The 13,966-nt window shown below is 38.8% G+C and overlaps 1 protein-coding gene across 1 annotated transcript in view; it reads right to left on the reverse strand.

The window, feature by feature from the left end:
- Positions 1 to 531: 531 nt before the first annotated feature.
- Positions 532 to 13,966, reverse strand: part of gpr156 (G protein-coupled receptor 156) — a 53,784-nt gene continuing 40,349 nt past the window's right edge. The window contains exons 6-10 of the mRNA XM_067993019.1: positions 11,789 to 11,914; positions 11,491 to 11,586; positions 9,980 to 10,216; positions 6,933 to 7,094; positions 532 to 6,114 (exon numbers count right to left, since the gene is read on the reverse strand). Coding sequence (XP_067849120.1) covers positions 4,681 to 6,114; positions 6,933 to 7,094; positions 9,980 to 10,216; positions 11,491 to 11,586; positions 11,789 to 11,914 — 2,055 coding nt within the window. The 3' untranslated portion in view covers positions 532 to 4,680. The remainder of the gene's footprint in view (positions 6,115 to 6,932; positions 7,095 to 9,979; positions 10,217 to 11,490; positions 11,587 to 11,788; positions 11,915 to 13,966) is intronic.

Genomic DNA, 13,966 nt, shown 5'->3' on the forward strand with positions numbered 1-13,966 from the left:
GCTGAATCAAACATTGTGAAATTTAGTACGATTGCCTAAAAGACGACAAAATAGCTTTTATATATATACTGCCAGAACCGGTGTAAAACGTACTGTAGATTCCAAAAGGGTGACGGACTCTACTCACTATATGCTGTCATGACAAGCAATTTCTGATGAGCCGGGACATAATTTTTCCCTCATTGGCACAGGTGCAAACTAAACACTACCGAGTCCAATTTTCATTTGAGTGCATTACCTTCAGCTTCTGATCAAGCTAATGGGTCGCTTTAGAGATTACATTTACTAAATTAATCGATTGCATTAAATGTAGTGGAAAAACAGTTATACCATGCCTAGCCAGTTTCTATATGTAAGGTTTACTGAAATGTTCTGTTATTAGCAGTTGCTAACTTACATCTGGTGTATACATAAAGTAAAGCAATGTGCAGCTAATTCTTTGCCATTTTACAGCATTTGTTGGTAAATGCTTCAGCATTTGTTGACATTAAAACAAAGAACCCATTTTGGTTTACACTTTTTTTAACATTATATTAAATATGAGGTATGGGAAAGTTGTGGATAAATTTACTTATATCATTAAAACAGTATTAGCCATCATATTGACTGGGTTAGAGAACTAGTCATTACTCTGCAAAAGTTATTCTACAAATATCGTGACTGAATTTATTGCTATGCATTGCGATCAAGTAAATAGCTGTAATGAATATATTGGAGTGCATGCTTAGTATCTTGTTATTGGGTGTGTGAAGTGTTAACTGTGCACTAAACAGTAAGTAGCCTTCCAATCACAGCTAAAATTTGATTTTTTAAGCCAAGAAATTTATTTCAAAGCACTAGGATTTTTGAGAGACTGCGCTTCATGCATAGACCAGACTATCTGAAAACCTTTTCATTTTGCCCCTGAGATCACTAGTTAAGTACAATGGTAAGTTACATAATATATCCTACCCTGAACCCAACCAACAATGTGCATTTATATAGTGCCATTAACATAGTAAAAACATCCCAAGGCGTTCACAAATTCCCCCTTCCCCAATTTCCATTTGCATTAATACAGTGATGGCAAATAAAGTTTGTATTGTTGCACCAAGGGAAATTTGGGGCCTAGACATTTGTTGCCTGTAAGCAACTGCACTGAAATTTTGAGATGGCTTGCTTCAGATGCTAGTTTGCTTCTCTCTTGCTATACCTATATGATTCCTCACTGCAGAGGTTTTGTACCTGCAGACAGTCATGCTTTACATTTTCAAATATTAAATACTTTCATACCGAGCTGTAACACCTTTGCAACTAACATTGTTTAGAAAAGTTTAGAAGAATGAGAGCTGATCTCATTTGAAACATATAAGATTCCGAGGGGGCTTGAAAGGGTAGATGCTCAGAGATGGTTTCCCCTGGCTGGAGAGTCTAGAACTAGGGGGCATAGTCTCAGGATAAGGGGTCGGCTATTTAAGACTGAGATGAGGAGGAATTTCTTCACTCAGTGGGTTGTGAATCTTTGGAATTATCTACCCCAAAGGGCTGTGGATGCTGAGTCGTATATTCAAGGCTGAGATAGATAGATTTTTGGACTCCAGGGGAATCAAGGGATATGGGGATCGGGCGGGAAAGTGGAGTTGAGGTCGAAGATCAGCCATGATCTTATTGAATGGCGGAGCAGGCTCGAGGGGTCGTATGGACTACTCCGGCTCCTTGTTCTTCTGTTCTTATTGGAAAGTAACTATGAGTCATAGAAATCTGTAAAACACTACTGCCATAACTTTCAACTTCGGCGAGGGCATAAAATGGGTGGTAGCAGATTGGCCGTCCATTATTCACCCCATCTGATTTTGTTTTCCACGGAAATCAATGAAAAAGGAAAATCAGGCGGGCTGTGTAATGAGTGGCCGATCCACTACTGCCTGTTTTATGACCCCGCCAAAGTTGAAAATTCTGCCAAACATCTCACTTACAGAAATATCACAAACCTTTCAAATTATTTAAATCAAAATTATATTGAACTATTATAGTACAAAACATATGATCTGGATATATTAAGGTCATTGTGTGGTAGGATGATAGAGAATCTTAACAATTCACTACAGACTGACTCGCAGGACGGTTCGGATACTCAGTTAAATTAAATTTTTTGTATTCATTTTTTTCCTGAAACTTTGTCAGCATTTTAACAGTACAAAGTGTTCAATACATAACATGTGATCATGGATTCACAAACTATGATCTGACTATTAGAACACGCTTGGTTTTATCACTCGGACATTACACTGTCTGATCACACATTAAAACAAGTCAACACACTGGTCTTCTATCCATTGTTGCTATCATGGTACAAAAACAAGAAAACTACTAATCAAAATTAAGTTGTAAGTTCATGAAAATGGCCCAAGAAATATTTTTACTTTACTAACAGAACAAAGTATGAGAGCACCAACTGAATTGACACGTTGCAAACATTTCCAGATTTTCATTTTTTGGTTTGTTGGGATGTTTGTTGTGACACACTCCAGGGATCTGTGCTGGGACCTCTTTGGTTTTACATTTATTTAAATGATTTGTACATAGGCACAAGAAGAATTATATCAAAGTTTGCTGATACCAAATTAGGGACAAGGCAAATTATGAGGAAGAATGCAGGAAGTCATAGGCAGGTTGGTAGAGTTGGCAGATAGATGGTTGATGCAATTCAATGCAAAAAAATATGAAGTAGCACTTTTGGGAGAAAAGAATAGTGAAAGTATGCCCTAAATGGTAAGCTTCTTAAGAATGGAGAAAAAGAAATCCAGGAGTGATGTATCTTTAAAAATGAGAGCATGGGTAGAAAGGGCCATAAGGTGGCAAATTATATTGTGGGTTTCATATGAAGAGGGATTGGAAGTGAAATTCAACCGTGACAGGGTACAAAATGGGTGGCAGCAGGTCAGATGCCCATTATACACTCTGCTCAATTTTCCTTTCCATTAACTTCAGTCCGTTACTACCTCTGCCGTGCACCCGCCAAAGTTGAATTTCACCCCTATTGAATGTAAACGCAAGGAAGTCATGTTGAATTTGTACACAATATTGTTTAGGCCACAGTGTGACTACTGGTGCAATTCTGGGCATCACATTATAAAAAAGAACGGGTTCAGCAAAGCTTCACCAGAATTATGCCAGGAATGAGAAGTTATGGCTATGAAGAAAGTCTTGAAAAATTGGGGCTTGTGTCATTGGAACAGAAAGGTTAACGTGGAAGGGGAATCTAATAGAAGTTTTCAAAATTATGGAATGTTTAGAAGTAAATAGTGAAAACTTGTTTACACTACTTGGCAAACCAGCATCAAGGGGCAGAGATTTGGGATTATCACTCGAAGAACAAAGGAGGAAGTTAGAAGTAAATTATGTAAGTATTTAAAATGGAAAAATATAGAAGAGGACATGGGGAAAAGGCAAAGAAATGGGATTAGAGAAGATAATTCCAGGTGAACAGCTAGCACCAGCACAGGTTTGATGGAATTTCTAGATTTATGATTAATAACTCAACCACAACCCTATCTGTATAAAACCTGGAGAATATGATGGCTATCCTTTGAGACAACATCTAGATCACATTTCATCTGTTGCTTCCATTAATTAGAAAATAACTTATTTTTTAAAAAAGTTTTTCAACAAGATATCACAAGAGAAAAGTATATGCTTATATTGCTAACTCAATCAGTTGCAGCTGTCTTAAGCTTTATGGAACAATTCACAGATGCTCAAATCCTTCTAGGTTCCTGTTGGTCAGAGGCTAAAATAAACAATATTGCTACTCATACATAGGTAAAGCCTGCCATAGTCTTATTTTTAGGGAACCAAACACTCCAATATATTATAATGGAACATATTTTAGTCTTGTATAAATCCTAGATTACATTAAATCTGCATTTTATACTTCAAACAAAAGAATCTTATTTAAAAACCTAGTACACAGGTAAAGTACCATGATATTGTGCTTTAGGTATATTATGGCTTTTGTGGAGGTTTAGTTCTATGTATAGCTATAAACAGGAGACTTTCATGTTCCAGTTTTTCTACAGTCAACAGGTTAGTGACTTCAGAGATAAATCATATGTATCTGTATGTGTAAAGAAGGGACATTATGATCACCCGTCTTAAAACTTCTGGGATGTCTAAGTTCCGGTCCTGGTTTGATTTGTCAAAACCATATTGATGTGCCCAAGGTCCTCAGCAGATGTCTGGACCCTGATACCAGGTGGTTGTTCTCCTATCAAGTTAAATGAGATTTCCTTTTCAAATGTAAACAATATTTACATTACCAGGTACACTGGTGTAGAATTGAAGGTGGTAAGTGTCTTTGAGCTGTGGGATATATTCATACTTGCTGTATCGTGAGATCTTACAGTTGAGGATTACATTCATGTATTATTTTTGAGAAATGTTATCCAAAAGCAATCATGCACATAGAAAAGCACACTCCCATAGTGGAGTTATTCACTCTCCCTCGTTACATAAAAGGACAGAGTGTGCTTCCGACCCTCTACACATGACTTTTTTTTCACTCTGCAAACCTCAACATTTATAATAGATAAAAGTAAATTAAATGACATTTAAAGAAAGCAAGGCTGTCTACCGAAAGACAGTTGACAAAAGGAGAATTTATGTGGTGCATCTGAAAATGTTCCAAGTCCCTTGAATTAATCATACAAAAGTGGGTTTTAAGTCCTCTTTAAAATTAACAATTGGTTGGTTACGAAAATGTCTTTGTGACCAATCAAACGATGGATTAAATTGCTCGCTATCTGAAGTTTCTGAAGTACTAGAATCGTATGAGCCTCGACAACATGCTTCACAACATGACCTGTGGTAATAGCAGAAAGTTTCATCTGAGCTACTCGATTCAGAGTCTGAATAATCATACTGGTATGTTTGAGAAGATCCATCTTTATCATCTATTTCAATTTCTTCAGAGGATATGTGTGCTATCTTAGAGTAAGGGCCTGAACATGGCTTGATAATACATTTTCCTTCTAAAGTAGGATAGTAGACATATCCATTTTTTGGGTCTGCTTTGCCAGATGGTAGACAGCTGTCAGGCTGTGCGTCCATTTTCTTCACTGAGCTTAAAGTTGCTGAAAGACTGATAGACCCATTGTCATCTGTTAATATTTTGTTGTGAATGCTTTGAAGTTGACAGGTGTCAGTAGTTTGTGATTTTATTGTATTCCTGCTTAAGTCTTCATTAACCATACACTTGGTATGTCGAGGTGTTGAGTGTAGGAAATAATACGGACGAGGTGCACCCCTTATTGAATAAAAAGGTGGTCTCCTTCGCCTCATCATATATGGAGAAATACTATGACAGCAATGTTTCAATTGCTCTGCTGTCCTAGTAGACTGTTCAAGATGAAGATTCTGTAGGATTCGTCTTGGTCTGGCCGGTGAACAGATTGAGCTGACAGCATTAACACTTAGCTCTTGTAGAATTTCTTGCAGTTTCTCACTGCTCACATAATTGTTTTTGATCACTTTTGTTGGATCCTTGACCAGAGGAGGACTTTCAACTGACCCAGATCTAATTGATGTTTGGAGTGCAGAAGAGACCAGGATTTCACCTGTTGGATGCTGGGTGATTTTCACATGGTCATCTATGTTGGTCTGAATTTCTGAAGTTATTTCCAGAGTATCACATAACTTTGGAAAAAATTCTGTAACATACTCAGAATTTCCTAGCTGTCCTAGATGGTTCTGAGTGTTTCTATGAAAACTCTGATAATCTATGAAGTGTTCTGGCCTCTTCTGAGAATGCAAAGCTGTTTCTGAGACATTCTTAGCATCCCATAAGATCTGTTGCAAATTATTCTGCAGTGACAGAAGTTTAAGATCTTGCTGTGAACCAAAGGTCTGATCTAGGTTCTTCTGTACGCCTGACAAAGGCTTCTCACTCGGTGGATCTTCTATTGCTGTGTTGTGACATTTGACCTCAGAATTAATCAAAGGGTGGAGAGCTGCATTGGATCCTGATGTGGAACTGTGGCCCGGGGTCTCTTCAGGGCAATCTGATACCATTAAATGCATCAACTTATCCTTCACATTATTAACCTGTTCCTGCAGACTTTCAATTGCTGCATTTTTCTATAGGGAAAAATATAATTTTATTAATCCACATTACAGTTTGAGACATACTTTGTTTTTTTAAATCCCCAATTCCCCTTCTTTTTCTTCCCACAGGAGTTGTCCACAAACATGCAGTCTACTTCAATAATTAAAGTGAGGCAATCTAGCAAACAGATTTCTCCATATCTCAACACCTGAACTGGGCAACAGTGAAAGATATAACAATGTCAGATTTTCCTTTCTACACCTTGGAGACGAAGCATTCTATCTCTGGAAATGGCACATGCTCTATTTTCAGTGTTTAATTGTGTTTCTTAGCAGAAAGTTAAAACATTCAGAAAGTTCCATGTCACAGATACCTTCATGCTGATGCAATATTAAGCCTGTGGGAGGAAGAACTGTCAGGGAGAAGTAGAAGTCAATATCAATGTTCTCCATTTTAAATTTCTTTTCTGTCTCTAAATTTGGGTCTCCTATACCATCCACTATTCCCTATCTGTCTTGCAGCACCTGCTTCACTTGGGTGCTCAGCTTATCTGGGACTGCTTGGGCCTTGGGATCAAATTTAGCCCTTTCACACAATAAGTACACAAGCTTCAGGCATTCCCATATCGCATTGCTATGTGCAGTGTGCATCAAAAAGAATAGGCTTCAGCGTTGGATAGTACAGAGCCCTGGCCGCCAAAGTGCTACTGCTTGGGTGCATCTGATCACATTATCAGCCCCATTGAGTAAGGACAGCTCCTACAGACCCATATCTTGCCAATTCTCAGCAATTGTTTTTAATATATTTACAAGTGGCAATGTTTGCATTATACATTTCTATATTGTACTACCTCAGTGAGAAGACGCTTCATGGAGTTATTTTCTCCAAGCAGGTAATATATCTGCTCATCACTGTACATGGAACGAAAGCTCTTGCTTGGGCTGTTGAAATATTTGGCCATTTGTTTCGGAGTATGGCTTAGTTCTTCCTCAAATTGCTTCCACTGTCTGACCTGTTAAGAGAGCTCAGAATAATTCATTTGAATTTGCTATAATTTATTGAAAGTTACTATGAAGCATATCAAAAATGTTCTATATGTTAGAAAACAAAATAGCTGCCCCGATTAGCCACATTGGAAGAACTGTCTATGCCTAGAGGAAAAGTAACTTGAGTGGCAAAATCTTGAGCAGGTATCAAAGTCTATGAATGGGATACACTCAGTATCCCTCAGTTCCCAGTCAAATATTCTGTTCATACCAGGAGGTAAAAGTGCAATTAATGTCACAATTTGAGAGTTATGTCATTTAATAAACGATAAGACTGCCAGCCGGATGTGATTTGCATTGTAGTGGAAAGCAATGCAGAAATTGTGTTAGGTTTTCAGCCTGGAGGACTACATGGAATTTACAGTACAGAAACAGGCCATTTGGCTCAACAGGTCTATGCCAGTGTTTACGCTTCACACAAGCCTCCTCCCACCTTATTTCATTTCCCCCTATCAACATATCCTTCTATGCCTGTCTCCCTCATTTACTTATCTAGCTTCCCCTTAAATGCAGCTATGCTATTCGCCTTAACCATCCATGTGGTAGCAAGCTTCACATTCTCACCACTCTAATACTGTACTGTGACTGTACAGAAACTGTTTTGTGCTCCTTCAGTCTTAAAATGTGATGCCATTTCTAATAACACAATAGCACTCAGTCAGGGATCATGAATGCTGAATACTACCTTCAACTTATTAATACATTGGAGACAAGAATCTTATACACAAGGGATAGAGTGGAAAATGGCAAATGGCAAATCTCCACTATATGCAGTTCGAAGATTGAGGTTGCCTTGTAATGGGTTCTAATTTAAAATACAATAAAGAGAGCTTAACAAGGTAAATATTTGCATAAGCTAATATTTCTAAAATGTTTATTTGAATAATTTTTCAGTTTTTACTGTGTATGTTTAGGGTATAATGGAGACTAAATCTTAAAGGCCCAAGACAACTCCCTAGACTGTAATATCAGAGTGTAATTATATAATTGCCTCTTTCATTACTGCCATTGTGCCACAAATCTTTCAGCTATTCTGAGAGGGTACAACAGCGGTGTAAACTTTTGGTGACTGTTACTTTGTTTTTTCATTATATCCCAGAATACAATACAGTTTCACTGACTTCACATTCAACCACTACTTCTCATTATGTTCACATTCAGCGCAATGCCTGAAAATCACTTTAGCAAAAATTAATGGAATATTCAGTTTCTACAAAATTATAAACTTTCAAAACCACAATTGACCAATTACATATAAAGCAGGTGAAAGAAATTGATGTTTTCATGATGGTGCGAACGGTTCTCTCACAAATGTAAATCTTACTGCTGGAATTAGTCTGTGACCCTTGTGGCTGTTTGCATTGTTCGTTTCAAGGGCTGTGTGCACTCAGCTGGTCAGTGAGAAGACGTATCTAGTGTATACGCTAGATAGCAGCAGTGATCCATACAGCAACCAGCAGCTGTATGCTAATAAGCCTGTGTACAATGGCACAGACAGACAAACCTGCCAGGGTACTGAGCATCACTCCAAGCCAATAATAACTCTGGAAAAATCAAAATCCTTTTCATGCAGCAAAAATACTCTGCTGACCTCATGAATGTGCATGGATTGTTATTCAAAAGCATGCAATTAAATATACGAAAAGAGGGCCATTCTACAATTGCATATAGTGCTGGACAGTGTAAAGCTTTATTTGAATGCCTAAGTTAGCAAATTACAGCTGTTGAACAAATGGATAATTCTGACATTTTGTATACAACAAGGTAATATAAAATTTGATGCAGATAACATTGATTTCTAGATTTAACATACATACACTGTTTGAGTTTCGCTTTTGTTTTGTAACAAACATCTGTTTGACTAATCGCTGGACAACTTTTTAAATTATATTGGTAAATTTTTGGATGCGTTGCCCTCCTAATTCTTCAGGACTCTGATGCTAAGAGGGCAGGCAGATTGCCTACTTCCAAATGACAAGAAATATGTATTAGGCTGGCTGCTAGGAGCACACAAGATACCCCCATGGAGGATATCCTGATCCAATCTACTCTCAACCTTTCTCAACCCTGCAGAGAAGCTGTAGTTTTTTCAGCATAGCTCAGATTGGGAACTAAGCACAGTAGGAGAATGAACCTTTGTTTTCCATGTACAACATGAGCAGATGATGTGGAGATGCCGGTGATGGACTGGGGTAACATGAGCAGAGGCACAGAAGTGGGTGCAATGCATCCTACCCTTCTATAACTGATAACAAGTACAGAAGCTGGAAAGGGAGGATGCGAGTTGGAGGCTTAGCCATAAAGGGGGGGGGGGGGGGGGGGAGTGGAAATTCTTTTAGGTCCGTTTTGATAGAATGTAGGCTTTTGAACCTCAGCTCTGGGTCAAACAGCATGTCAAGATTTTATACTGCCTGGTTCTGCCTCCGGGGAGGGATATGGAGTCACTAGCAGGGGTTATGTTTGGGGAGGAGGAAATTGTGACTCATTTATTACTTGATGTCAGACAGGCAAATCCCATACTTGTGGATGATGTCACCAAGGAGCACCATGTAGATGAGGAAGAGACGGAAGATCAAGGGAGATTCTGAAGGTGACTATGCAGGGACGGAAAGAGAAGCCATTGTTGGAGATGGGCTGGCCTTGTAGGAGTAGAACCAAGCAAATTCAGTTCCATGACCTAGACAACGTAGGAGAGGCAATGGGGGAGGATAGCATAGTCAACCATCTCAAATGCCATAAAGAGGTTGAGGGATTGACAAGGAGGTGATAATGCATCATTTTCTACTCTTCTGCTATTCAACACATTATAATACCATTCCAAGCATGTTGGAATTGTTACTTTCTCTCTTACCTGTGGGATGAAGATGAGACAGTTGATAGTTGAGGTACATACAAAGATTCCCCCAGAGGTGATACTATAGGAAAGGTTGGGCCAGGAATCCAAGAATCTGGAAATGGGAATGATTATTCCTGCAGAGAACATGATCAAATAAACTCCCACCATGATGGTGACAGTCTGGTTCACAGGGGGAGAGCTGACATTGCTGGTTAATCCAGCTAGATATGTGCCATATAGCAGAAGACTTCCCTATGATGAAAAAAAACAATAGCAGTCAGTTCCATGTAACCTCAGAACTAATCAATCAATAGAAACTTTAAAAAAATCTAAACTTATATTAAACTAGATTCAAATGTGTGAGATAACTAAAGTTTACATCCGAGCGGTAGCAGTAAAAAAGCCATCCTGGTAGAAAGGTGATTTTCTCCTATTGCCAAGTGCAAGTGGATGGCTGAGCAACAAAGCAGACAGACAGAGCAGAAACAAGTAGAAGAAATGTTGACAAGATGAGCTCAGAGAGGACATGAAGGAAATAGAGAAACTGGAGAAAGATGCATGTTCATTGCTAGGTGGGGGATGGGGGAGGTGAAGCCTAGGGGGAGGTTTGCCTTAGTGGACAAGGGGAAAGGGGGGAAGACAGCAGAAACAGCTGAATGGATGGTCTCAATCTTAGTGACAAAAGTCCATAAACTCTTTGCACTTGTTGGACGTGAGGGTGGAAGGAGAAAAGTACAGGACACATTTGGCAGTGGAGAAAATGAGCTCTGCTCTCCATAATGATCCTGCTTGGCAGAGGAGAGTGTAACATCTTGACATCGTCCAGCTAGATCCGGTCGATGAGAGAGGCAGTGCAAGGGAATTTTCCCCTGTGGTCAGAAACACATTTATAGATGCTAGATCTGCTACAGCACAAACTGTTACAATGTGAATTCTAGTTTATATTTTTTTGAAAAAAGTTAAAATGTGACACTTATGGTGCCAGATGTAATCTTAGTGAGCTTCTTGAACAGTTAAGAATCAATCTGAAGAATGATTTATAGTAGGTTTTTTTAAATTGAGTAATAAAGATGGCGGGTCAGATGGCCTATCAAGGTTGAAAAGAGTAAGAGATGAACTAAGTAAGTATAGTGGTTAAAGAACTGGATGAGCACTCAGAGGTGGTGATGAGTTCAAATTCCACCATGGCATGGAGTGAAAATGAATAAACCTGGGATTGTAAGCTGGAACCAGAAGAAATGACCACAACAGCTGCCAAATGTCTAAAAACCCAATAAGTTCACTAATACCCTTTAGAGGAGAAAACCTGCTATCTGGTCTGGCCTACATGTGACCCTAGTCCCGCACTACATGGTTGATGCCCTCTGAAGCGGTCTAGGAAGCCACTCGGTCGTAAAAACAATTGCTAAGAAGGTGGCCCAATAAATGTAGTCTTGTCAGAATTATCATGCTCCAGAAAAAGGCAATACCAAGCTTGGGCTTTAAAAGCCAAGAAATGGTAAGAGGAAAGAAATAAAAATTCTTACCTTTAGGAGTGAAATAAGAATAATCCAGATGTCGGTGTAACGCGAAACACAGCATTTCATCATTGTGATAGAGTAGGAACGATCTTTTTCAATTGCCTGAGGAATGAAAATACCAAAAAAAAAGTAAATGTGCAATGCAGTTTTTCCTGAACCTGATTTGTTTGTTTTCTTTCCTGTTCAATGCCATGGGAGGTTGACTAGTAATAGATAAAAATAAATTGTTTTGCATTAGACGTTCTCTAATTTTTCACAAATAAGTAAAAAAGAAAGCATCAAAATTAGAGTACAGATTTTTTACCCTCATTCCTGCATTTAAGGACTGCATACACTGCAGTGGGTCAGCAATGCCCCATGTTGCCAGAATTAGAATATCCAAGCCAATCATTCCAGCTACCAGCCCCAGTAACTGAATGTCTTTGATAATCTGAAAGGGAAAGAGAATTTGGATCATTACATCACGGAAACATATGAAACACCAATTACTTAGCTCAGACAGCAACAGCAACATGAAATTATAATCAGATGTTTTATTTTTTTCATGAATAGTGAGTTACAACTTTTTCAGTGCTTCTCCAATTTAACCAATTCTAGATAAACCAAACTTACAAAGGAATTCTGAGAACTGTACTCTTAATGGCTAACAGAAAAGAAACACTGCTGACACTGAAACATCTGCAGTTACATTCAGCAAATCGGAGGCCTGTTTACTATAAAGCCCACAGTTTGTGTGCCCAATATCTTCAATATTTTGGCCTTCCTGAGATTATTGTCGAGAACTATAGGCAAGCAATATACAATTTGAGTGAATGAAAGCTCCAATACTGTTAAGTTCTGCAAGTAACACTGTTGAGACAGTGACTTCTACCAGTTTTACTGCACCATCACTGGAGTCCCAGTGGTAGTGTAAGTGCTGGTAAAATATTAACATTTTGAAAATCTGTCTTAAAGTAGGCATTTAATGACTACAAAAATTAATTTAATTTCAAACGAAAGGACCATTTTTCAGAAACAGTGGGCTGATACTGGATACTTCGCAGTTCTATATTATAAAAATTCCTGGACACCCATACATAGGTGCTATCGGCAACTAGAAGGAATTTCTGGATACACAAATACTACAGTGGAAAAGTATGGGCTAATAAATGAAAGTCAGCACGGATTTGTTAAAGGAAAATCGTGTTTGACTAACTTGATTGAGTGCTTTGATGAAATAATGGAGAGGGTTGATGAGGGTAGTACGGTTGATGTTGTGTATATGGACTTTCAAAAGGCATTTGATAAAGTACCACATAATAGACTTGTTAGCAAAATTAAAGCCCATGGGATTAAAGGGACAGTGGCAGCGTGGATGCAAAATTGGCTAAGGGACAGAAAGCAGAGAGTAGTGGTGAACGGTTGTTTCTCAGACTGAAGGGAAGTATACAGTTGTGTTCCCCAGGGGTCAGTATTAGGACCACCACTCTTTTTGATATATATTAATGACCTGGACTTGGGTATAGAGGGTATAATTTCAAAGTTTGCAAATTACACAAAAGTTGGAAATGTAGTAAACAATGTGAAGGATAGTAACAGACTTCAGGAGGACAGAGACAGATTGGTGAAATGGGCAGACACATGGCAGATGAAATTTAACACAGAGAAGTGTGAAGTGATGCATTTTGGTAGGAAGAATGAGGAGAGGCAATATAAACTAAATGGTACAATTTTAAAGGGGGTGCAGGAACAGAGATGCCTGGGGATGCATATACACAAATATTTGAAGGTCACAAGACAAGTTGAGATGGCTGTTTAAAAAGCATATGGGATCTTGGGCTTTATTAATAGAGTATAGAGTAGAAAAGCAAGGAAGTTATGCTAAACCTTTATAAAACACTGGTTAGGCCTCAGCTGGAGTATTGTGTTCAATTCTGGGCACCACACTTTGGGAAGGATGTCAAGGCTTTAGAGAGGGTGCAGAAGAGATTTACTAGAATATTGCCAGGGATGAAGGACTTCAGTTATGTGGAGAGACTGGAGAAGCTGGGATGGTTCTCCTTAGAACAGAGACAGTTAAGAGGAGATTTGATAGAGGTGTTCAAAATCATGAATGGTTTTGACAGAGTAAATAAGGAGAAACTGTTTCCCAAAGCAGACAGGTCAGTACAGTAACCAGAGGACACAGATTTAAGGTGATCAGCAAAAGAGCCAGAGGCGACACGAGGAAACATTTTCTTACGCAGCGAGTTGTAATGGTCTGGAATGCATTGCCTGAAAGGGTGGTGGAAACAGTTTCAATAGTAACTTTCAAAAGGGAATTGGATAAATGCTTGAAGGGAAAAAATTTACAGGGCTATGGGGAAAGAGCAGGGGAATAGGACTAATTGGATAGGTCTGACAAAGAGGCAGCACAGGCACGATGGGCCAAATGGCCTCCTCCTGTGCTGTAGTTGCCATTTTACAGTGAGAGTATATCACCCTGTGATTGCACAGTTTGGCC

The sequence above is a fragment of the Heptranchias perlo genome, chromosome 11 (genome assembly GCF_035084215.1).
Source record: "Heptranchias perlo isolate sHepPer1 chromosome 11, sHepPer1.hap1, whole genome shotgun sequence".
Classification (NCBI taxonomy): Eukaryota; Metazoa; Chordata; class Chondrichthyes; order Hexanchiformes; family Hexanchidae; genus Heptranchias; species Heptranchias perlo.